The 24482-nt window shown below is 41.3% G+C and overlaps 1 protein-coding gene across 1 annotated transcript in view; it reads right to left on the bottom strand.

Annotated features, from left to right (window-relative positions):
• The window catches only part of PHYHIPL (phytanoyl-CoA 2-hydroxylase interacting protein like), a 65038-nt gene extending 42321 nt beyond the window's left edge, over positions 1–22717 (bottom strand). The window contains exon 1 of the mRNA XM_036736182.1: positions 22250–22717. Within this exon, the coding sequence (XP_036592077.1) occupies positions 22250–22358 (109 nt within the window). The 5' untranslated portion in view covers positions 22359–22717. The remainder of the gene's footprint in view (positions 1–22249) is intronic.
• Between the last annotated feature and the right edge of the window lie 1765 nt (positions 22718–24482).

Genomic DNA, 24482 nt, shown 5'->3' with positions numbered 1-24482 from the left:
GCCTTAACAAAGACCAATTTATCACCTCCCGTTGGTTCAATATTTTTCACTTCAGGAATTCCAAGAGAAAATAAGCCCTTTTCCAACATTAAGTGGTCCAATATAGAAAAGGTTAAAAGTCTTTTCAGGGCAATTGGCTGCTCAAAGTGATGTGTTAAGTTAAAAGGCAGGATGTAAAAAGGAGTTATTTCCATGCAGGACCTCAATCCTCTGGCAGCTTCCTGAGCATCTTCTTCCCCTTTTCTCAGGATCTCTCTCCCCTCACATGTGCCTCTCTCTCTCCTCCTTACTGTTTGTACTGTTTCATTTCCTTCTATTTCTCTTCTTTCATCTCATCTTTCTTGCTTTTGTTCTGCCTTTCCCTTTTTCTCTCTTCCCTCTTCTCCCCTCCTCCTCCATTCTGACCTCTTTTCCTTAATTGATCAAATTACAGATAAGTGTAGGTGTAAATACATAGATTTAGTTTAATAGTATTTTACACTACCTGTTCATTATTTTTTAAAATGGAGGACTAAACATTTAAAAAAAATTCTCTTTAGAAAGTTTAATTGCTTATTGCTTGTGCTTGTTTTGCAAATGACTTTTTCTATGAACCAGTAGTATGATGGGGGAAAAAATTCCCTGTTTCTGCCATAATTTAAATGAAAGACTAATGTGAGAATATCCATCATTATGGTAGGCTAATTGATGTAAAGCAAGATCATGTCTTAAAAGAAAGCCAGTCTCAAATTTGAAATAACAAAAGCCTGTCTCTGATACTGACTGTGTGACCCTAGGCAAGTCACTTAACTCTGCAGTGCCCAAGGAAAATTTCCAACTCTAAACTGGAGAACAGTTGCTGATCTGCTTTGGTGGAGCTACCTAAGAGCTTCTTATACCCAGTGAAATTTGGACCCTCTACAAAAAAGATAAACAACTAAAGATCTGGGGGAAAGGTGGGTCTGTTGGCACCCCTCAAATCATATCCTCAAGGCTATAGCCTACTCCATACAATCTTAGGACCAACATGGTTTCTGTTTTTCTTTTTTCCACTTTAGTCATGCTACAGAAGAAAAAAAAGGCAAGAAAAATAAAGTGAAAAACAATATGCTTCAATCTGCACTCAGACTTCTTCAGTTCTCCCTCTGGAAGTGAATAAAATCTTTCATCATAAGTCCTTTGGAATTGTGGTGGATCATTATATGGATCAGAGTAGCCAAGTGTTTCAGAGTGGATCTTTGTTAACAATGTTGCTGTTACGGTGTATGTATTCTACTGGTTCTGCTCACTTCACTTTGCATCATTTCATATGTCTTCTTAGATTTTTCTGAAACCAATCCCCTTCATCATTTCTTACAGCAAAATAGTTTTCCATCACAATCTTATGCTACAACTTGCTCAGCCATCCCCAATTGATGGGCATCCCCTTAATTTCCAATTCTTTGCTGCCACAAAAAGAGCTATTATAAGTATTTTTGTACATATTATACATATTGTACATATTATAAATATTTTTGTACATTTTCCTTTTGATTTCTTTGGGGTATGGACCTAGTAGTAGTATTGTTGGGTCAAAGGGTATGCAAAATTTTATAGCCCTTTTGGACACAGTTCCAATTTGTTCTCCAAGCCAGTTCACAACTCCACCAACAATGCATTAGTGTCCCTCTTTTTCCCATATCCCCTCCAGCATTTGTCATTTTCCCTTTTTGTCATGTTAGCTAAACTGATAGGTGTGAGGTAGTACCTGGTTTCTAAAAGATATGGCCATGTAGTAATAACATCTGATTTGGAGACAGAAGGCCAAGTTTCCTAACTGTATAACCATGGCTATGTTCTGCGCCACAGTTTCCTCATCTATGAGAGAAAGATCTTGTCCATATAGGATTTCTCTATTTCTTCATCCTTTTCAAAAGATGTTGGTACCTAACTTGTAATAACGAAATTTTTGGTGGTCTCTTTGCTTGAAATCATCATGAAAATGCTTTATGGCAAAACAGCCAAGTGTACCATGAAATGATGTTTCTTTTGCCTATAGGTGTCTGATGAAAACCAACTCTACAACCTCTTTTATTCACCACCTCCTTGGAGAGCCTTCAAACTGTCCTTCTGCTCAGATACAATTTCTTTGTGTCTTCTAATTTATTTACAGCAAAATGTCAATGTGGATTTGGTTCAGTCCTCCAGGAGAATATCATCTCAATGGAGAAATGTAGCATTTTAAGAATAACAACAGTTAGATTAATATTTCAAAACAGTCTAAGGACTGTGTGAATTGGCAGACACAACAGATCAACAGAACCAGCCCCCTTCTTTCAGAGATGAGGGCACTGAGGCCTGGATTGTAAGTAGCTTGTCCAGTATCACACAGGCAGGAAGCAGCAGTGCTAGGCATGGGACCTCTGTTATCTGGATCCAAATGAAGTATTCCATGCTGCCCCATGCTGCCTTCAGAATGCTGCAACCAAATTCCATGCACTTTCCATCATCCCACACCATCTCCACTTTCTTAGCCTTATCTGTCCACTCTATTTTCCATCACTGGAGAAAATGGAAGAGAAAATGGAAGGTGGCCACACAGGATTGAGGACAATGCTATGCCTCTTTCACTGACCACAGTGACCAAAAATAGTATCACCCAGTGTCCAACCTCATTGCTGGAGTTAAGGCTCCTGGTCTAAGTTTACTAGCAATTAGTGAATGCAGCCACTGCTGAAAATGTTCAATGACTATTCACTGTGGAACATCTTGAGTTGGGCAATTTCAGGTCAGAATTTGTTATGCTGGAATTTTCTAGCATTTTATGGTGACCCTGATTTGCATAGCTCAGGAATGGTAGCATAACTTGTTGATGTTTTGATCATAGGAGGAATAGAATTGGTAGATTTTGAGTTCATTACTTAAAATAAAGTGAAATTTACCAAGCATGTATATGGCACTATGCTAAGCACTGGAGGTATGAAGACAAAAAGGAAGCATTCTTCCAGCCCTTAGGAGAAAAGTCTCTAAGCAATTGTACACATTTCAGTACATCAGGAATTCCAATGAAAAAACTAAAGAAGGAAATATGAAGTCACAAATTTCATCGTCATCCTCTCATCCTTCTTGTTATTTAGTCATTCAGTTATATCCAATTCTTTGTGCTTCTATGGACCACAGCAAGCCAGGCTCTTCTTTACTCCATTGTTTCTCAAAGTTTGTCCAAATTCATGGTCACTGTTTCCATAACACTTTCCATCCATCTCCTCCTCTGCTGTCCCCTTCTCCTTCTGCCTTCAACCTTTTTCAACATCAGGGTCTTATTCCAATGAGTCCCATATTCTCATGATGTGGCCAAAGTATTTAAGCTTCAGCTTCAGTATTTGACCTTCCAGTGAACAGCCTGAATTAATTTCTTTAAGTATTGGATGATTTGATCTTGCTGTCCAAAGGACTCTCAAAAGTCTTCTCCAGCACCACAATTTGAAGCATTGATTCTGCGGAGCTCAGCTTTCCTCATATTCAACTCTTACCGTCATGCATTGTGACTGGGAAAACCATAGCTTTGACTCTGCAGACCTGTGTCAGCAAGGTGAGGGCTCTGCTTTTTAGTATGCTCTTCAGATCTGCCAAGCTTTCATTCTCTTGTCTATCTCATCAATAATATTGTTATTTATCCTACCCACAATAAGGTATATACAATTCCATTATGTACTTATTACAACTCACACACACACACACACACACACACACACACACACACACACACAAGAATTTCAGGTCTTCCTGAAACTAATTCATTTCTAACATGTTTCCCTCTCACTTTTAATCCACTTTATCACTCACTGAAGGGCCCAGAGGGCAGGGAATCATTCTTGATCTTGAATTCAATCAAATAGCACAAAATCTCTTTCTATAATTTCAAGAGTTTTTAATTTCCAAATCTATTAGTTCTTAATGATGAACACCCACCTCTGCTTACCACTGATACTTTATCTAGAGGTGCTGGAAGTTAGTCACAAAATCCCAGATAACACTAAGGCACCAAATACTTACTAGTTAAGAACAAAGTTATCTTTAAAATGTTTATATACAAACAATGTAAAAACAACATGAGAACCAACAAGTTTCACAGCAATTGCTTTAGCCCTGTCGTTACAATCTGCTGTGGTCAACGGCTAAGTCTACATGTTTAATGATGCAAATAGGTACACAGTACTGGAATTTGGGGTCTCATGCTTATGGTTATACATTTGCCTACAATCCTGTAAGATCAAAATGGAAGGCTGAGTCATAAACAATCTGCCACTAGAGATTCTAGTTAATGCTCTGGCACTTCTGCAGAAAGGCTTGATCTCAGATCTCCCAAACCTCAGGCTCATCAAATCACACAGATTAGCTTGTGCCCTGAATTAGATGTGAAGGAATTAGCCAACAGAGAAACTTTCTAATAAATGGAAGCTATTTACAACTCATAAACTTGAGCATCTGGTCATAACCAACACCTTTTTGTGGGAAAATCATGTTGCTATCCAGGAAGTGGGATATCAGGTATTAAAGCATATTATTTTGATGACAAATATAGTATACTTGGGAATTAGTCTCATGAAAACTTTAACTAGAAGCTATATGTGGTAGCCCTGTATTGTTTCTAATTTTTAAAATGTTCTAAGGAAATAGGGCAAAACCAGCCAAGGGGATCTATTTTTCCAAGGTAAGTGACTAAGAAGCTTTGATCAAGAATCTATATTGATTTTTCTGGATGACTAGACCTTCTTGCCTCCTCAAAATTGCATGAAGCAATTTTTTCCGAGTTCCATCTCAAACTTTACTGTGACGATCAAAGCTCTGTCAATAGTTTATATCACACAATTTCCAGACATCATCACTTATGCATCATCACTCAGCAGTTGTCTCAGCTGAGTTTAAGGAGTCTGCGCACCTCATGTGAATCGTCAACATCATACCTTATTATCCAATGGAAAATGGGTGGGCTGCAAGAATGGCATAGGAATGAGAACTCATTTATTCATTATTTACTACATGCCAAGTACTATGCTATTAATGCAAATAGGAAAAATCCAAGTCTCCCTGCCCTCAAGGCACTTACAGGGATGGTAACGAGAGTCACTGAACAACTGACACATGTTTTCTAGGATTCATAGCATTGACTTAATTATTATTCCCAGAGGTAGAAGTAAAAAGGGGGAAGAGAAGTAAGACACACAAGGGCAGTCAGGGAACAGTGAGGCCAGAAATGGTGAAGCAGTTGAGTGACGGAGTAGAGAGAGGGCCAGGCCTGGAATCAGGAAGACCTGAGTTCAAATGTGGCCTGAGATACTTACTAGCTCTGTGACCCTGGGTAAGTCACTTAACCCTGTTTGCCTCAGTTTTCTCAACTGTGAAATGGGGATAAGTAATAGAACCTACCCCTCAGGACTGAGAGAATCAAAAGAGATAATATTTGTAAAGTACTTAGCACAGTGGCTGGCACATAATAGGCACATATAAGTGCTATTTATTATTACTATTTTTTATCATTCATAATATTCCTATCCTCTATTAGTTTTAAAAATCATGTCAAAAAAGAAAATGAGGTGAGCTTTCCATGACCTGTTCTTGATGAATCCGGGCTGGTTTTCTGTACTCATCACTTCCCTATCTGGATGATACCATCTTTCATGATCAGTTCTGGGATTTTCCCAGGAATGTGAAGTAAAACTTATTGGCCTTGAGTTTTCAGGCTCTGTTCTCTTCTCATTTTAGAAAACTCAGATGCTCGCACTTTCCCACTCTTGTGGCACCTCTTGCACTTTCCCACTCCTGTGGCGCCTCTCACATTTTCCATCATCTTCCCAATCACTGAAGGCAGTTACGCAATCCCATCTGCCAGCTGGTTCAGGACCTGAGGATGCAGTTCATCTGGATCAGCTCCCTCTTATTCATGAAGAGCAACTAGGTACCTGCCTCCTAATACCTCTTTACTTATCTTGGGTACAGACTGTTAGTCAATCCTGTTCTGGCATTTCCACCAAACACACTGTCCTACTCTGCAGAGAAAACAGAAACAAACAAAAAACTAACAAGTTCTGTTGACATTATCATTGTCCCATCTGACCCCAACAAAGGCTTCCCCCTCACTGGACCCACAACACAGCAAAGCAAAACACCAACACCACCACTTTTTATTGTCCCCAGTTTCCCTCTTCAGCCTTATTTCACTCTGTGTTGTACCCTCTTCTTATGGTCATTTTCCGCTACCCTACACTGGTTCCAATTTCTGTGTCAAAATCTAAGTTCATTAGTAAGTTCTCTATGTATCCACATTGGTCTCTGTAGACAAAAATCCCAGCTTTCTTCCTTAGAATCATTGCCCTTTATGCCTTTAGAATTTCATTCTTGAGCATCTCCCACCACTCTTAGGTTGATTTAACCTGAACCATTTTATTCCATGAGAATATAACTAACTTTCCTCTGGACACTTTGAGATCTGCTTTCCCCAAATCTAGGATGCATGTTGGATTATAACCCAATGACTTTTTCTTCTCTGTCACAAACTTGAGGCCGGTATGTTCACTTCTTCACAGGATTCACATTACTTCTACCCCAGTAACCAGCTGTTCCCTGCTGGTGAGAATCAGATCCAGAAGAGAATTTCTGGATTCTATCCTAATAAAAGATGTCTTTACGAGCTGATGTTATTAAAATATATTTACAGAAAGAAAAGCAACTGGGTAGCCACCTGTCACAAATGAGATTTTCCACATGTAACTGGTTGGTTGCTGTCCTTCTGTCTCAAAATGAACCAAAATGACATCATTAACTTGTGGTCAAGGTACAGTGTGTCTGACTGTGGCTAATCAGGGTATGAGGGTATGAGCTCAGAATGCTCTAGCACAGGTCAGGCACAAATAGTCTATATACACAGTCGGACTGAAGATGTCTCTAGATTTGCACGTCTTATATTTCTTTTGAGCTGCTGCAATTCTGCCTTGCTCATAGAGCACAGCACCTTCTTTGATGTAGGCATGCCATGCTGGGTGGTCCTTTCCCACTGCAATTGATTCCAACGTTCTTCAGAGAGACTTTCAGAGTGTCCTTCTATCACTTCTTCTGACCTCCATGCAAGTGCTTGCCTTGTGTGAGTTCTTTGTAAAAGAGTCTTTTAGGCAAGTGTACAATGTGGCCAGCCCATTGGAGTTGTGCTCTCTACAGCAGAGTTTGAATGCTTGGCCATTTAGCTCAAGAAAGGACCTCAGTGTCTGCTCCCTTATCTTGCCAGGTGATCTTCAGGATTTTCCTAAGACAATTCAAATGGAAGCAATTCAGTTTTCTGGCATGGCACTGGTAGACTGTCCAGGTTTCACAGTCATACAGCAATGAGATCAGCACAACAGCTCTGTAGACCTTCAGCTTGGTAGTCAGTCTAACACCTCTTCTCTCCCACACTTTCCTTTGGAGACTCCAAAAAACTGACCTAGCTCTGGCAATGCATGTGTCAATCTCATTATCTATATGCATATCCCTGGAATGTATATTGCCAAGGTAAGCAAACTTATCCACAGTATTCAAAATTTCTCCATTTGCTGTAACTGATGGTTCCACATGTGGATGTTTTGGTGCTGGCTGGTAGAGAACTTGCGTTTTCTTGGTGTTAATTGTTAGGCCAAAATTAGCACAAGCAGCAGAGAATTGATCCTTACTTTGTTTCATGTCATCTTCAGAGGCTGCACTGAGTACACAATCATCTGTAAACAAAAATCATGCACCAACTCTCCCTCCATTTTAGTCTTGGCTTGTGGCTTTTTCAACTTAAATAATTCATCAGAGTGGTAGCTGACCTTGACTGTGTTTGTCCTCTCTGAAGGCATCTGACAACATTGCTGAAAACATTATGCTAAAAAGCATGGGAGCAAACACAGCCTTATTTCACTCCATTGGTAACTAGGAATGCATGAGAACACCATCCTTTAATGTCCTTTATCCAGAACACATGTAAGAATGCCATCATGAAATTGACCTACAATATTGATGAACTTCTCCAGGCAACCAAATTTTGACATAATTTTCCACAAGCCCTCATGAATGAATATCAAAGGCCTTGGTCGGATATTGTGTGCAGACCTCTGCTTCCGGCATTTCTACTGGAGTCGTCAGGCAGTAAATACCATATCAACCATTCCCTGGCCCTTTCTAAAGCCACACTGACTCTCAGGTTGATAACCATCTTCCAGGTGAAGGATCAGACTATTAAGGAAGACTCTGGCAAGAACTTTACCAGCAATGACTTCTCAGAGAAGGACAAACTAATCTTGCTGGTAAACCCTGTGTAGTTCTCATTTTTTTTTTCATTTAGCAGCTTCTGATTTTCTCCCTCGTTTTTGTCAAACCAACCTGATGTTTGCAAGAGTTCTAGCCTAGATGAGTAAATATAGTGCTGTACACCACACCTCTGAAAGCTGCCAATTCCTGTTCTGCTCCACTGTTGCTCAGTTTTCCCTCCAAGTTAGCAACCAACTGTCACTGCTCATAAAAGCACTCTAATCTGTGGACACTAAGTCTTCTGATAACCATCTTGCTTTAGGGCCATCACTTTTTGTATGAGAATATTTAGCTCATAGAGGATAAGTCTATGATCAATCCAGCACTCTGCATCACACATTGCCTTTGTCCCTCTCATATCCTGTTTCTTCTCATTACAATGCCACAGTCTATTGAATGTCAATATTTGCTGCGAGTGCACATCCACCAAGTTTTATTGCATTTAGGTAAACACAAGACAGTATTGGTGATGAGAACATCATGAATGCACAAGTCTTCAGTAGTAAGCGACTACTGCCATTGCTGCTTCCAACTCCATTCCTCCCAAGGACTTCCTACCATGTCTGGTAGTCTTAGCCTATTCTAGCATTAAACCCAGAATTATAAGCTTGTCCTCTTTCAACCCATTAATGGTCAGGGTCTCTAAGTCTTCATAAAATTTTTCTTTGACCTCATCAGGGTTCATTGTGGTGGGGGCACAGGCACTGATGATGGTCGTGCGGTGCTTTTGACAAGTGCCAATCACATTGTCACTAGCCTGTCATTCACTCCTTTTGGGAAGCATACAAGCTTGTTGAATAGATTAGTTTTGATTGCAAAACCTATGCCAGCTTCACAGCGCTCCCCTTCACTGCCATCACTCCAGAAAAACACGTATTCAGCTCTGACTTTGGTAAACTGGGCTTCGTTTGCCAGTCTTGTCTGACTCAGGGCTGCTATTTGGATGTGATACCTGCTGAATTCTCTCACAAGAACTGTTTGTCTTTCATGTTGTCCATAAGTGTGTGCACATTCCATGTACCGATGGTGAGATGGAGAGTGGAATCATCTTCTCAGAAGATTTTGTATTTTTTTTTGTGTTTCAACCGCAGAGTGGAATTACAGCTTACCATAGTCAGCAGGCCAGGGTTGGGTGAATTAGACAATTTTTAGGTCACCTTTTCTAGCACCTTCCTCATGCCAGGGAATGAGCAGCTCAGTCCTTCATAAAGGTTGCTCAGACATCCAGGGACCTACCAAATCTTGCTGCTACTTCAGGCCAGGGAGAAGATGACCCTATGGCTTGGGCTGGGGATGTGCAGGGTTATGATTACAGCTCTCAGTATATCTGCTGCTTTGTCACTCACCCATTGCCACAGGCCTTTGAGATAGGTAAAAATGGCATGGGTGATGTCTTTTGATTCATGCATAAGTTGGATTTAAATGAGGCAGAACTGAGGGAAGTTGTCAGCCTTACTTTGTCTTCCAGAGTCATCAGAGTCCAGTGACAAGAAAAAGATCAAGGCAATTGGTGAGGACTTGGGATGCAGTTATTGATCCCAGTGCCTGGCCCCTGATTCAATGTCTTTGCAGCCCAGTAGGACATCCCAGGGCTTACGGTTTGTTAACGTGACTTTCTAGAGCCTAATGCATTGGAGAAGAGGGTAGGAGTGGAGGAGGGGGAGGACTTTGGTGGAAAAGTTGGACAAACTAGAAGCTAAATAACAAAAAAAAATTTTCCTCAAAGCATTACACAACAGAATGAGCTAAATGCTTAATGAAAGGATCAATATAATGTGGAAAATAGATCTTATTTGAAAATAGTGAATTATACAAAAAATTATACCACAGCATCAAATAAAAGTGGAGAAAGTGTTGCTAGATAATAGTTCAAACATTTATATTTCAACCTAAAACATATTTATATAAATTTTACTTCTAGAATTTCAATGAGGAAAAGATCCCTGAGAAGAACATGAGATGCAAATTTCAGAGTTCCTGCTTCTTGGCCATGAGATTTAAAAACACTTTTCTGTTTTCTCATTAAAAATACAGATACACACATATAAATATATATGATGTTTATGTCAAACCCTAGGGGAGTTGGCTTATTTAACTGACAGCATCATAAAAAATACATGATAAAAGTCCTAACTGCTGAGGCTTAGTAGATCTTGAAAAATGCTTAATACAACAAATAATCATTTTTTAAAATGTTCACGGCATAAACACAGCAAGACTATTCAAGGACATGGGTGAACTTTTGAAAAGCGTATGGCTGAGTTGGGATACTAGCAAGCAAATATTTGCCTCATTAGACATGCTAAAATAAATAGTTTCAAGGTCAAACAAAACCTCTGGCAGTACAGAACTGCATGCAGCGAAAACATCCTCAAAGGAAACTTGCTGAAGCTTTGTCTTTCCTTAATCTCAGTACTATCATTTCCCCACTGTTTCGAATGCCAATAGCTGGTTTATTTTGTGTATGCTGCTAATGAGGGGAAAACTGATGCAGATTCTTTTCACAGTAATATTGGAAATTATACATTTTACATGCTTCCCAGAAGCAACATAGAAAATGCACTGTCCTTTTGGTCACAGCTTTGAGGCTTCTCTGCCTCATGGTCTAGTCTAACATAATTCCCCAGTTGGAAATGACCACTTATTGTCTGATGGGGTAGGGAACCTGTGGCTTCAAGGCCATATATGGCTCTCTAGGTCTTTAAGTATTAGGGCCGAACTTGAGGACCTAGAGGGCTACATGTGGCCTCAAGGTGCAGGTTCCCCACTCCTGGGACAGCTACACACCCACCGGGCTGGGCTCTTCATTTTGTTTCCCAAAATTCTGTAGTTTTGTCCTGAGTGCTGCAGAAGCGCAAACATAACTTCAGAGGATGATCTTTCATATAATCCTATTATCTTTATCAAAATCAGTGAACATCACCTTTATATCATCTTTATTACAGGGGTAAGCAAAGTAAGAAGTGCTCACTCAATACATGTATGTTGGTCTATGGAGTTGAAGGGCATGAGGCTAAAGACAGGGTCAGGCCCTGGGATTGCAATGATCATGCAGATCAGCACCTTCTGCCTCCTAGAGTAGAGCCCAAAGGTAACCTGCCCCACAGGGTCCTTCAGTCAGTCCACATCAAGGTGGCCACTTGAACCAAGGTCCTATCTCTGTTCACTGGGCTATGTGGCCTCGTGATACATAAACACATGAAATTAGAATACACAATATTATGTTATAAATGCATTAGAAAACTGCAGAACTTACTATGTGATATCCGAGGGACAATTTCCTATTTCTTCTCTAACTTTAAGTTTTGGAATAGGATTACTCTGGTAAGATGCCAGAACCACTGAGGCCTGGGGGAAATGGGATCTTTCAGAGAGGCTAAAGTAAAAGTACCTTTAAAAACCTCTCTGAATTCCCTCTTTAATGGACTGTGCCTAAAGGGTGCCTATAAGCCTTTCATGCTATTACTGGATACCAACACTCCCACAGGTTACCCCCAAAAAAGGACAGATTTATTTACACACAGTTTTCACAAACGCTAGAACAATACACATACAAATAAAATCCCAGATCCACCCCTTTAATATAAACAAATTTAGTCTAGATAATAATATCAATGGACAAAATTAACTCTGTTTCTCCAGAATTACCAGATCATTTATCCATTTAATTAATGTTTATTTAGTTAGTCAATATACATGTATTAAGCACTTACTATGTGCCAGGCACTGTGCTAAGTGCTAGGGATACAAATACGAGAAAAAAGAAATTTAATTCCTGCCCATTATCAAACATCTCCTATATATCAGGCACTGCTTTGGGCTTCTGTCCAAAATGTGGCCTTTCTGCGATTTATGCAGTCTGCCTACAAGCAAAGAAATTTACATAAATGCTTTAGTAAATGAAGCACAGCTACCACAGAGCTCTCACTAAAATGGCAAATCAAAATATATTGTCTATTGTTTCAATAAAAAACCTAAGGTTAGACAGCCCTGATTTGGATCCTTAACAAAACTGAATTCACAGTTAACCTAATGCTTGTACCTTCAAAGGGGAACCTTTGCAGGAAGTTCCCCTCCCTTCCCCTCAAGCATCTGAACACAGGACTCTCTCAAATGAAATAAAAGCTGTCTTCTCTTGCTTTTCCTAAGCTCCGTCACCCTCTAGTGGATGACTCACTGTTAGAAGGAATCTTTCTGTTCTAGAACTCCCCATCAAAGAATCTAAAAGGCATGGGGTCATTTCTATTCTGAATGTCCTGACAATGCTGTCTGTTAGCTTCCACAACTCAACTTCTCTGTGCTGCTTACATTCTCTCTTGGGAAGAAAACTCAACCTTTCAGATGCTTTCCAATCTCTTCTTTGCAGGTAAATGGCAAATATGAATGCCCAGTTATGCCTCGAGTTCAGAATTTCTACATCTACTAGCAGTTGTTAAGACCCTGGAGACCAGGAAAATGGGACAATTGAGGGGTCTTTGAGCTCCTCAGTTATTTGAGGAGGCTCTATGGGTATTATGCACATATACATAATAATATTTATATAGTGCTTCTATGTGCCTGCACTGTGCCAAGTGCTTGAAAATTATTCTCGTCTAATCTTCACAACAGCTCTAGAAGGTGGGGCTATTATTATCCTCATTTGACAGTTGAGGAAACTGAGGCAAACAGGTTAGGTGACTTGCTCAGAGTCTGGAATTTAATTTGGTCAGTTTTCCCTGACTCCAGACCCAGCATTCTAACCACTGTACCACTTAGCTGATACATACATACCTACCTACCTACATATGTATATAGGGCCATTTGTTTTTGGGGTCTGACAGAGGAACATATGAATAACTTCATGGAGTGTGCCAGGGGAAGGAGGAGTGAAATGAAGTTCATGTGACAATGTCTGTCCCCTCCCTTTCCTTTTTTGGTGATCTTGTATTGACTGTCCTAGTTCTGGTGTCTCCCTGCTTAATCAATCTATTTATTTATTATACTCTCCTGAAGAACTCAGGAACATCATAGAGTAAGCATAATATGGTGAAATGAAGGAATGGTGGAGAGAAAGAATGATGGCAGATGGTCTAAGATAGGTGTTCTTAACCTATGGTCTGGGAAAATTTTTAAAAATTGAAAACTGTTAACTAATTGGTTTTCTTTATAACCAGCCTTATGTAATTATGTAAATATGACTTTATTCATTTAAAAATATGTCTGAGAAGTCAATAGGCTTCCCCAAACTGCCAAGAAGGTCTAGGATGCAGAACTGGTGAAGAACTTCTGGTCTATGGAGTCTTGTCAACTTCAATTCAACAAGCACCCACTATGTGCAAACACTAGGCTAGCAAGTGGGGATACTTCTCTGGATCTATGACTGATCTGTCTTCACTTCTGTATTTGTATTTCAAGTTTCTATCACAGGGCTTGGCATACAGTAAGTACCTAATAAATGCTTTTCAATCACTCACACATTCATTCATCAATTTATCACATTGTTATGTGTAATTCTTTCCACCACTATGGGCCACAAACCATTCAAAACTTCTCATCTGATGTGTCCCTTTATCCACTGTTCTCCATAAACACTCCACAGATGTTCCACCAATATGTCTTCATCTAGACTTCTCAACATTGCCAGGATACCAGTAGAACACACAGGTTGTCCACTGGTTTTCCCTTGACCTGACTACAGGAACAAACCCACCTTCTTTTCTGCTCACATTTCTTTCTGATCTATTCTTTATACTCCTCCTCCTGAACAACTCTTCATTGGCAAAGTGTTGCATCCTACTCAACCCCATCTCTGTTATCCACAACATTAATTCTTTGTAGATTGGTATTACATAGTCAATGAGATTTACAAATATGAAAAACCAAAGTCCTTCCCTTCAAAGAATCTACTATCTAATGGGGGTGTTAAAAGAAGAGGCAAGACATATACTCAACTAAATTTAAAATGAGGGGAAAGGTTTAAAAAGTCTTTGTTCAAAATACTTGGTGAAAATCCTTAAAAACCTCTACTTGGCCAAACTGTCTTCTCTAGCTACTATTGTCTGCCTGTCCTCATCGACTGTCACCTGGATGATTGCAGTGGCCCTCTACTTGGTCTTCATGATTCATTTCCTTACCCACACCAATCTACTCTCCACTTAGTTGCCAAAGTGAACTTCCTAAAGCATAAATCTGACCGTTTTCACCCCCTCCTCAAATTCCGATAATTATTACCTACAGGACCAAATGTTCAATCCTTTTGAAGAGAGAATCCTTCAAGTTCTAGCCTCTGCTTACCCTTCCAGTGTCTTTACATTTTACCCTCCTCCATATGGTCTAAAATCCAGCTATACTTACCCTTTCTCACAAAAATACTCCATCTCCCCTCTCCATGGATCTTTGTACTGGCTCTCCTCCCTCTTTACACACACCTATTGGAATCCTTGACTTCCTTCAAGACATCATAAATCCTGCCTTCTATGGGAGACCTTTCCTGGTTCCAACTGCTATCACAGGTTATCTTCCATTTTTTCTGTGCCTGACATATAGAAAGAACTTAATAAATGTTTGTTGATTGATTGACCAATCCTTCCCTTTACAGTTAGATTCCTAGAAAAGCTCTATCTCCTTCTAATTTCTCATTTGCCAGCCCCTTCTAATATGGCTTCATCAATCAAAAGAAACTGCTCTCTCCAAGGTCACCAAAGATTTATAGGTAACTTAGTATGATGACTTTTTTTGAATCCTCATCTTTCTTGATATTTCAGCAACATCTGACACTGATGGACACCCCGTCTCCTAAATATTCTCTCCTCCCTGGATTTCATGGCCTTGTTCTTACCTATTTCCCTCATGTTTATTTAATCACTCATTTTTGGTCTCCTTTGCTAGATCATCAACCATTTCCTACCCCCTAAAACTAGTTTCCTCAAGGTTCTCCTTAGGCCTTCTGCTTTTTTCCCTCTACAGTCTTTCTTTTCACAATTTCATCAGTTCTCATGGGTTATTTTCACTGTTGTACATATGACTCCAAGAGTTATGTATCCAGTTTTACTTTCTCTTCTAAGCTCATGTCCCACATCTTCAACTTCCTGTTGGACTTCTCCAACAAAATATCTTACCACATCATTTCCTACCAACATCTTACCAACAGATGTCAACCACATCATTTCCAAAACAGAACTCATAATAATCAATTTACACCCTAAACTGACCCATTCTCTATTTCTTTTGAGGGTAACTAGATGCTTCCAATCATCAGGTGTACAAACTCAGTGTCATCATTACATCTTGATGCTTCCTCATTCTCCATATCTAGAAATTTACCAAGTTTTTGTCAGTTCTCTTCTCATGACACTTCCTCATCAGATCTCCCCTTACTTCTCCTGAGACTTTCATCACGTTAGCTCAGGCTGAGAATTATCATAAAAGCTTCCAAACTGGACTGTGGGCTTTCAGTCTCCTCTGTCTCCAATCCATCTACCCATAGCTGCCAGGCTAACCATCCTATACCACAAGTTTGACAATGTCACTAACTTTAAGAAGCTTCACTAGCTCTTGATTTCATCCATGAAAAATATGACTTCCACAGTATGACATTTAAAACCCTTTACAAGCTGGTTCAAAGTTCTCTTTTCAAGCTTATTGAATTATTAGTACATTTAGCAAACACTATATTTGAACCAAGCAGGCCTCCTTGACATTCTCCAAACTTGGTATTAAAAACTTGGTTAAGAAAGTCAACAGAAGGGGAAAGTAAGCATAAGATAGGAAGAGAATTCCAGAATGTAAAACAGAAAACAATTGAGTACAAAAAAATAAGTTTTACAAGGACAATTAGAAAAAGAATCAAAGTAAAATTGGTGTTAAAACTATTGTTAGAGGAGAATCCATTACTGGTACTGAGGAATAGAGTGATAAAGCTATACTAGTAATCTATCTGTCTATTTTTATACATATACTCATAACCTAAACCTAGCTTCTCTGTTTTTAGACTGTGTGCAGTACAGTTACTTGATCTTTTATACACACACACATATATATACATATGTATACATACACATATATAATATGGATACATATTCATGTATATATGTACTCATATTCATGTATGTGTGTATGTATATAAAAGATCCAAGTAACTATGCACATGGCCTAGAATGAGAGAAACTAAGTTTCTGTTAGGGGAAAATGTTACCAGAAATAAATCCAAGTACCTTGGATGTAAAATTCATGTTTGGCTTCCCAAATAATATTTTTAAAAAGTGAGCCTCTGACTCTTCGGCCTAGCTGGAAAACAAGTAGCTAGTGTTACCAATACTGACATGAGTCATTCTTGCCACTAGAGGGAGCCAAATTACACCTACTTTGATGCGACTTTTGCTCAAACAGCTTTCTGGTCTACCATCAGAACAAATGAGAACCAAGAATATAAATTGCTTTAACATGGTCTCACATTGCTGAAGGTGTTGTTTTTTTCTATACTAACTAATGAAAACTCAATGCAGTTTTGTACACAACAGAGATAAAGAAGTGATCAGAGATCAACTGAGCTACTATAGAGCAACTCAGAGGAAATTATAAATACAATCGTAAAGCAGGGCCAAAGGAAGTTTACAATGAACTCACCAAAAGTTCTAAAAATCTAGGTGTAGAAAACAATGGGTTTAAGAAAATGTAGCAGATAGCTTAAAAGACATTATATTTGTTCAACTGGAAGCTACAAACAGCTTTTTGGAGTAAAGCTGACACTGACACGGTTAAGGGTTGGGGGTACTGGCAGGAGGTAGGAAGAGGGGCACCCACCTGTGACATGATCTTCAAGGATCTCTTGGTCAGTAAATCTCCTCTGCCAAAGCAGCTGGGGAACTTGTTCTACAACTTCTAGTCTTGGAGGGTTGCTGGGGGTTGGGGGCTCAGGAAGATTAAATAACTTGTTCTAGTTCCCATCATCCTTGTATGCAAAGACTGGGCTTGAACCCAGGTAATCTTGACAACAAGGAACTCTGTCCTCTATTCCATGCTACTTATATTTGATACATTAAAATAGAAGATTTTAGGAGAAATGAAATGTATTCTTTCTCATATTGGAAGATATACTGATCCACTTAACCATATAAGGATGTTGAAATGAAATGATAAAATTAATTTATCTAAACTAACCACAATCAGTAGAAGAAATATAAAACAAAAAACGAGAGGGTTCAATCACTGCCAATACAAGAGGATTAGTTCATTTAAGACATATGAAAAATGAATTTTCCAAGTTAAGTGGCAATTGTCTTTGGTCTATCATCCTGTTCTTTTAATGGAGATTACTTCTAACAGGTACAAATATTACAATTAGTTCATTGGTTCAGAAAAGATAATGATAATAGCTAATATGCATATAGCATTTTAAATTTGCAATGCATTTTGCATATTTTATTTCATTTGATCCTCATAAATGGAGCTATGATAATATAGTACTGTACTTAATAGTATTATGTTATTTTTATGTCTTTTTAGATTTTAAAATTTCATAATTTGGTTAATCTATACTAAATCATTTTCATGTGAATCACCATCAGACAGGAAGCTCCTACAATGTGGGGAAACAACCACACCAAATTAAAAGGTCATCCATTCTTTTTATGTTTAAAGGCTAGACTATCATTTTTAAAATTTCCCTTAACACTTTGAACACCTTCGTTTGGAAACAAAGATTGAAAAAAAAACTATCAGCTTCAGGCTATATGATTCATTTAAAATGTGTTCCTTTGCTGTCTAGCATCTTAAGCTTTCACCCTTAGGATGAAGTAGACCTAGGCAAACAAAAATGTCCTGATTGTAGAATTAACACCTCCTGGAAAGTCTGGTGTTGGGGGAAATAGCATGTAGTTTTCCAATGCTGTGTTACAAATTAATTTTGTGTTTTCTTTCGAAACAGTTTAACAAGAAAACAAAGAACTTGGATCCAAGTTAAAAAAAACCAAGAGATAAAATTCTTTCATTTCTGGAAGAAAAATAACAGTGAAATTGTGTACAAGTATGATAAAAGGATTAAGAAATATAGATAGATATCTGTCCCATCATCGAGGAATAAATGTCTACAGCCAGGAAAAAATGAATTAGAAGTAAAAAGTTCCATTTTATTGATGCCTCAAGATGTGGATTATCTTTATTTCTATCCAAAGGAACACAATTAAAATCTATCATGTATATAATCTGAAAAGACACATTTCGAGTCTGTATAAACCTCTGTGTTTAGCAGATATGGGTAAACAGTCATGTTTCCCTTTGAGGAGAAATACAGAAGGCATATTTGGTAACCCTTGAGGTAACTTCCTACCAAAGGTCTACCTAGGCCAGGGGTTCTTAAAATGGACTCTGGGAACTTCAAAATATTTTTTATGACTGTGTTTCATTTGTTTCCTTTATAATGATATTATTTGTTTTATCCATTTAAAAACTTATTTCTGATGGGCATCCATAGGCTTCAACAATCTGCCCAAGGATCCATGACACACAAAAAGATAAAGAACTTTTGATTTAGACTTTCTCTTTATGAAATTGTCAGAAAGACTTAGTTAAGGTTTTATATTAGTAATAGAGATGCATAGAACTGAAAAAGAAAATCTATCACTCTAGAAACATGCTGGATCTAGGACTGACACAAAATAATGACAGATAAAATAACCCTTTGCTCAAAGAAATAAATATTCAAGTATGGTACCACCTAGACTCTATGGTCTTATCTTACAGAATATTAAAAATAAGACATCAGGGAAATATTAAAAAGTAGAACTACTGTAAATTCCTACTATTAATCTCTAGAATAATCTATAGTATACAGTGAAAAAGGCATGAAAACAAGAGAAATAGACATATGAGAAAAAGGACAGCATAAGATACAGAGACACCACACACAAAACTATGGTTATTGTTGATGGGTAGCACTGTATAATACCTATGTGAATAAAAGCAGTGCAAAGAAAGGCCCACACAGCAGTCAAACTGCACTTACTTTATTCCTCAGCTATTTTGTTCAAATTCTAATGAGTATTTTTTTTAATCTCTGCTTTACTTTCACAGTGAGGTAGTTAAACATGTCCAGATTAATGGAGTAAAAGAGTGGGAACAGCAATGGAGTGATGAAGTAAAAGAAAAATGTGATTCAAAGGGCAAATAAATCAGAGGTGTTTTGTTCATATAGCCTATAAAAATATTCAGTAGTTAATTTAACCAATCAAAAAGATGGCTATAATGCCTGTGCCAACTGGTCCTTTCTAAATTATAGATGAAAAAAAAGAGAGGGAGGGAATTAGGAGATTGGGAGAAGTGAAGATAACTGGAGGGTAGAAGCCTTACATACTTCTTATTAAAAAATGTACTAGCATAAAACCTATGTTTTAACATGAGGTATTTAAAAGACAGTTTCAACAAGCAACAAACATTGTTGCTATTTAAACTGTATTATATTTTATTATTTTTAAAATACTGAAGATGGTATAGTACATTCAGTTTCCTGAGCATAGTTTGTAAAACATAATTGCAAAAGTAGTTGTTTATCTTCAAGTAAATTTTCTGCATGGGCTATTTCTTTATTCTAATAAATTACCAAATAGGTCAACTCTTTGGACTGGTAGATTAAAAGCTATTTTTTATAAAGTTGAGCATTGCTTCGTCAGTCTATGTTGAATCATTTAAAAATCTGCAACATCTAGTACTCTTTTGAGCATTGCTTGGGGATGACCCTAAAAAATTAAATATTACATGATTTGTCCAATTAGAAAGGTCTATATTGTGTGCAAGCAACCATACTCACATTGTCAAAACAATACATCTATTATTTAAGAAGAAAGGAAGCATAATTTTGACCTATTGTGGTACTATGTATTTGTAAACATTTAACCAAAGCTTCATTTTCCTTAATATTCCCTGAAATGTGTAGAAGAATATAGTAAATTCAGTTTCTTTCACGCTGAGATTAATGGGTTGACACAGTGAAATAATGAGTTGTCTACCTCAGTTGCTATGGCAATAAGCATTTGATTAATGATCAAAGTAAATAAAAATGAAATCTATATTTCCTGAATTCCAGGTTTCTCTCTCTTATACACAGAACAAAAAATTAAGCGTATTTTGATAAGATGGCATAAAAAGAGCATTTCATGAGTAGCACAGAATAAATCAGAAAGCCTTATTGTGTGAAATAAATCTAGCCATTCAGAATGGATAATGGACTGTTAATAAATAAAGCAAAGATGAAAATTTTAAGTTACAATAATCTGTGAATCCTACAACGTGACAAAATATTACCCGAAGTATAGAGAAAAAAATTTTTAAATGCAATTACCCTTTGCAAGAGCAATGATCATCTTGTTTCTCTATTTCCTTTTATCAACATAAGGTCCTAAATTGCCTAAACTCTCTACTGAATTGAAATGTCTAACTAATTTATCACCCTTTCAATTACTTGTACGGAAGAACTCTCTGCTCACCAATAGATGAGGATCATATATCAAAATAATTTTGGCAATCAAAACATTAACTACTTCCAATCTGTGCATCACCTTGGCTAGAAGTGGTTCAAAGTAATCTTCATTTATCCACAATTAACATTAAATTTATTCATAACTGACAGCATTATCTCTGTAACAACACTAAAATTTTTTCTCTTGAGTCAAATGCACAATTTTACCGTTATCTGACTAGCCAGATGATTTTCCAATATATAAAGTTTTGTTCTGCATGACTGAAATAGCACTGACTGCCCAAGCCATCTATTTAACGCACACATAGCCTCCCTCGCCATACTGGGCAGAGTAACAGTTTGCCAATGCTGCTCCTTTCAGGAGACAGAAACTTTATCAGGACCCGAGACTGAGCACGGACGTAGAGGAGGCAGTGCCTGGGCCTGGCAGCCGCCTTCCCCCAGCTGGGCTAGGCCACTTTGACAGTTGCTATCTCTGCAGACCTGCGGTTGGGTCTGTCCGTGGTGCTGAAGCTGGAGCCCCGTCTTACGCGTCCGCGTCAGCGCCCCTGTGCAGGACAGGGAGGGTGTGGGGTTCGTCTGGGCGGCGGGAGGGAAGATGTGAAATGGGGGTGGGGGTGGGGGTTACGGTTTAAACTCCTGGGCAGACATAGGGTAAGTTTGGGCACACGGAGCTCAAGCCGCGAGGTCCTTCGAGGCATGTCCCCACGCAGGCCGAGCAGAAATCCAGTCTGCCGCAGCCGGCACCAGAACCCACGGCCGCCGGGTCACGAAGCCCAAGCCCCCTCAGGCACCGGAGGAAGCCGAGGCTCGCGGACCAGAAGGCCGAGTGACTCGCCCAAGGTCACACCGTCGGTGAGGGCCGGTCTCCCAGGAGACCCTTGCCCTGACCGAGGAGGGGCCGCAGGGGCGCGGGGAGGGGCAGAGGGCGCCCTTCGCCAGGGCACCCCTGAGCTCCGAGGGGGCGAGCTCGGCTTTTCTTTTGTTCTCCGAGGGGGCGAGTGTGTGAGTGTGTGTGTGTAAGTGTGTCTGTGCCCAGCCGGGGTGGCCCGGAGCTCGGGCCCAGGAGTGCCACAAAAGACCTCCGAGGGAGGGGGGAGGCGCAGCCCCCCTTCCGGGTTCAGCTCGACCCCGTCCTCCGCCCCCTGAGGACCCCTCATTCTGTGCCTCTGGAGAGCCCGCGGACCCCCGGAACCTTCCCCACCCGTGCCCAGGCCCTCTCCCGCCCCCTGCGCTGTCGGTCAGTGTCTGTATCCGAGAACCCCACGAGGCGGCCCCCGGCCCCTGTCACGGAGCCCCCTCCGTCAGTGACCCCCACGCCCGCTGTGCTCCCTACAGCGCCCCTCCTCTCGGCTCCTCCGCTGGGCTGTGCCCCCCCGCGCCATGCCCCTCCTCTCAGCCCCCCCCCGCTGCGCCCTCCTCTTGCCCCCTCTGCTATGCTCCCTGCTGTGCTCCCCGCCGCGCCCCCCGCCGTGCCCCTCCTCCCAGGCAGCCCCGGCCCCCGCCCCCCGGACCCACCGTCGCGCTCGCACAGCTGGATGGCCTCCAGGCTCAGGTTCTTGATCACGTCCTCGCATGGGCTGGCAGGGCTGCCCAGGGCAGGGTCGAGGCGCGGCGGCACGTCCATGATCCCGCTCCGGCTCTCTCTCTTTCTGTCTCTCTGTGTCTCCCTCCCTCCCTCCCCGGCTCCGCTGCGCTCCCCTCGGCTCTGCCCCAGCGCCGAGGCCCGACGCGGCTCCCGAGGCTCCGGCGGCTCTGGCGGCTCCGGCGGTGTGAGCGTCTGACACCGACTGAGGCTCAGGAGCCGGGCCGGGAGCGGGCGCGCGTGCGCGGAGAGCGGGAGGGGGGCGCGAGGGCGCGAGGCGGCGGGAGGGGGGCGGCGGGAGGAGGGCGCGAGGGCGCGCGTGCCCGAGGGCTGGGGGTGGGGAGGGAGAGACCAGGCGGGTCGGGCGCCTGCGGGAAGGCGCCGGCCACGCGGGCGCTTCGGGGCTCGCGCGCGCGCCCGCCTGCACTCCAGGCAGCTCGTCCTCGAGCCAACAGCTGTGGGAAGCGCGTCGGGCTCCCCAGCGCCGGCTTGGGAGGGGGCGGGGCGGAGGGGGGCGGGGCGAGGTGGGGGAGTGGGGGGACGGAGATGAAAACCGCCGCCCGCGCGCTCAGCCCGGGCTGGGCGGAGGAGGAGGAGGCAATTCCTGCTCCCAAGTCCTGCGAAGGCGAATGAGCGCCCCCTAAGGGCCGGGCGCGGCGCTGGGCTCTGGACCCAGCAAGCGCCGGGCGGCTCCGGCCCCCAGCGAGCTAATGGCCAGACCTCCCTGTTTGTCTGGTCTGTCTGTCTGTCTGTGTATGGATGGATCAGCCTCCCTTTGTGTTTGTCCATGTGCTGGCGTCTGTGTGTGACACTCTAGCTCTTGTCTGTCTGTCTGGCCGTCTCTACTACCCATCTGTATTTATCTTCCCACCTGCATCTATCTGCCCCATAGCCACCTGTCGTCTACCTCCCTCTCTGTGTCTCAATCTCTCTCTCTCTGTCTCTCTGTCTCTGTCTGTCTGTCTGTTTGTTTCTCTCTCTCCCTCTCTGTCTCTGTCTCTGTCTCTCTCTGTCTCTGTCTCTCTCTGTCTCTGTCTCTCTCTCTCTCCCTCTCTCTCTCTGTCTCTGTCTCTCTCCCTCTGTCTCTCTGTCTCTGTCTCTCTCTGTCTCTCTCTCTCTCAGTCTCTCTCTCTCTCTCTCTCTCTCTCTCTCTCTCTCTCTCTCTCTCTCTCTCTCTCTCTCTCTCTCAGTGGAGGTTGGCTTCGGTGGCCTCCGATGTCCTCCTCACTAGCTTTGTAATCCTCTGAGCCTCCTATGTACGCAGCATCTAGAGGCAGCTAGGTGGCTCCATGGAAAGAGAGCACTGGACTTAGAATCAGGATGATAGGGGTTCAAATCGAGGCTTAGAGATCTACTGCCCCTGGGTGTGTCACTTATCTTCTCTCTGCTGCAGTTTCCTCATCTGTAAAATGGGGATAATCATAGTAAGAATCTCACAGGGTTGTTGTAAGGATCAGATAAGATAACACGCAGTGTGCTCTGCAAACCCTAACCCTAGGCTCATCTTGTGTACATCATTGGGAAGACTCGAGTTCCAGCCTGCATCTCATAGCCTGGACAAGTCTCCATGTCTCCACACCCCAGACAACTCTCAGCCCATGAGTTACAGAGTAGCGGTGAGGATGAGACCCCTTCATTAGCAGAGGGAGCGGCCCACTGACAGCTTCATGCTCTGATGAAATTCATTAAAATAATCATTCTAAATGGGCCATTGGCCCAAGGAAAGTGGCCTTGTCTTTCTTGAACATCATATTCATCTCTGTCTTTGTATTGGCTTTCTCCCATGCCTGGGATGTATCCTCCTCCTCCTCTCCCCTTGGTCTCATATGATCCCTCTATCCTTGAAGACAAACCCCTATAGCATCTTCTACATAAGGAATTCTTAATCTTTTTTGCCTTGACCTTTTTAGTGGTCTGCTGAAGCCTATAGACCCCTCCTCACCTCATTGCCCCTACTATCTATGTGCTGATGTGCTGGGCATGGAGGACAAAAACAAAAACAAAAGAATCCTTGCCTTCAAGGAACTTGCTGCATTCTCTCCCTCTCTCTCTCTCTCTCTCTCTCTCTCTCTCTCTCTCTCTCTCTCTCTCCATACACACACACACACACACACACACACACACACACACACATATATTTATATATACACATATGCATTATAAAAT

The sequence above is a fragment of the Trichosurus vulpecula genome, chromosome 8 (assembly GCF_011100635.1).
Source record: "Trichosurus vulpecula isolate mTriVul1 chromosome 8, mTriVul1.pri, whole genome shotgun sequence".
NCBI lineage: Eukaryota > Metazoa > Chordata > Mammalia > Diprotodontia > Phalangeridae > Trichosurus > Trichosurus vulpecula.
The sequence above is the reverse complement of the archived record's forward strand: the minus strand, read 5'-3'. Positions and strand labels throughout refer to the sequence as shown.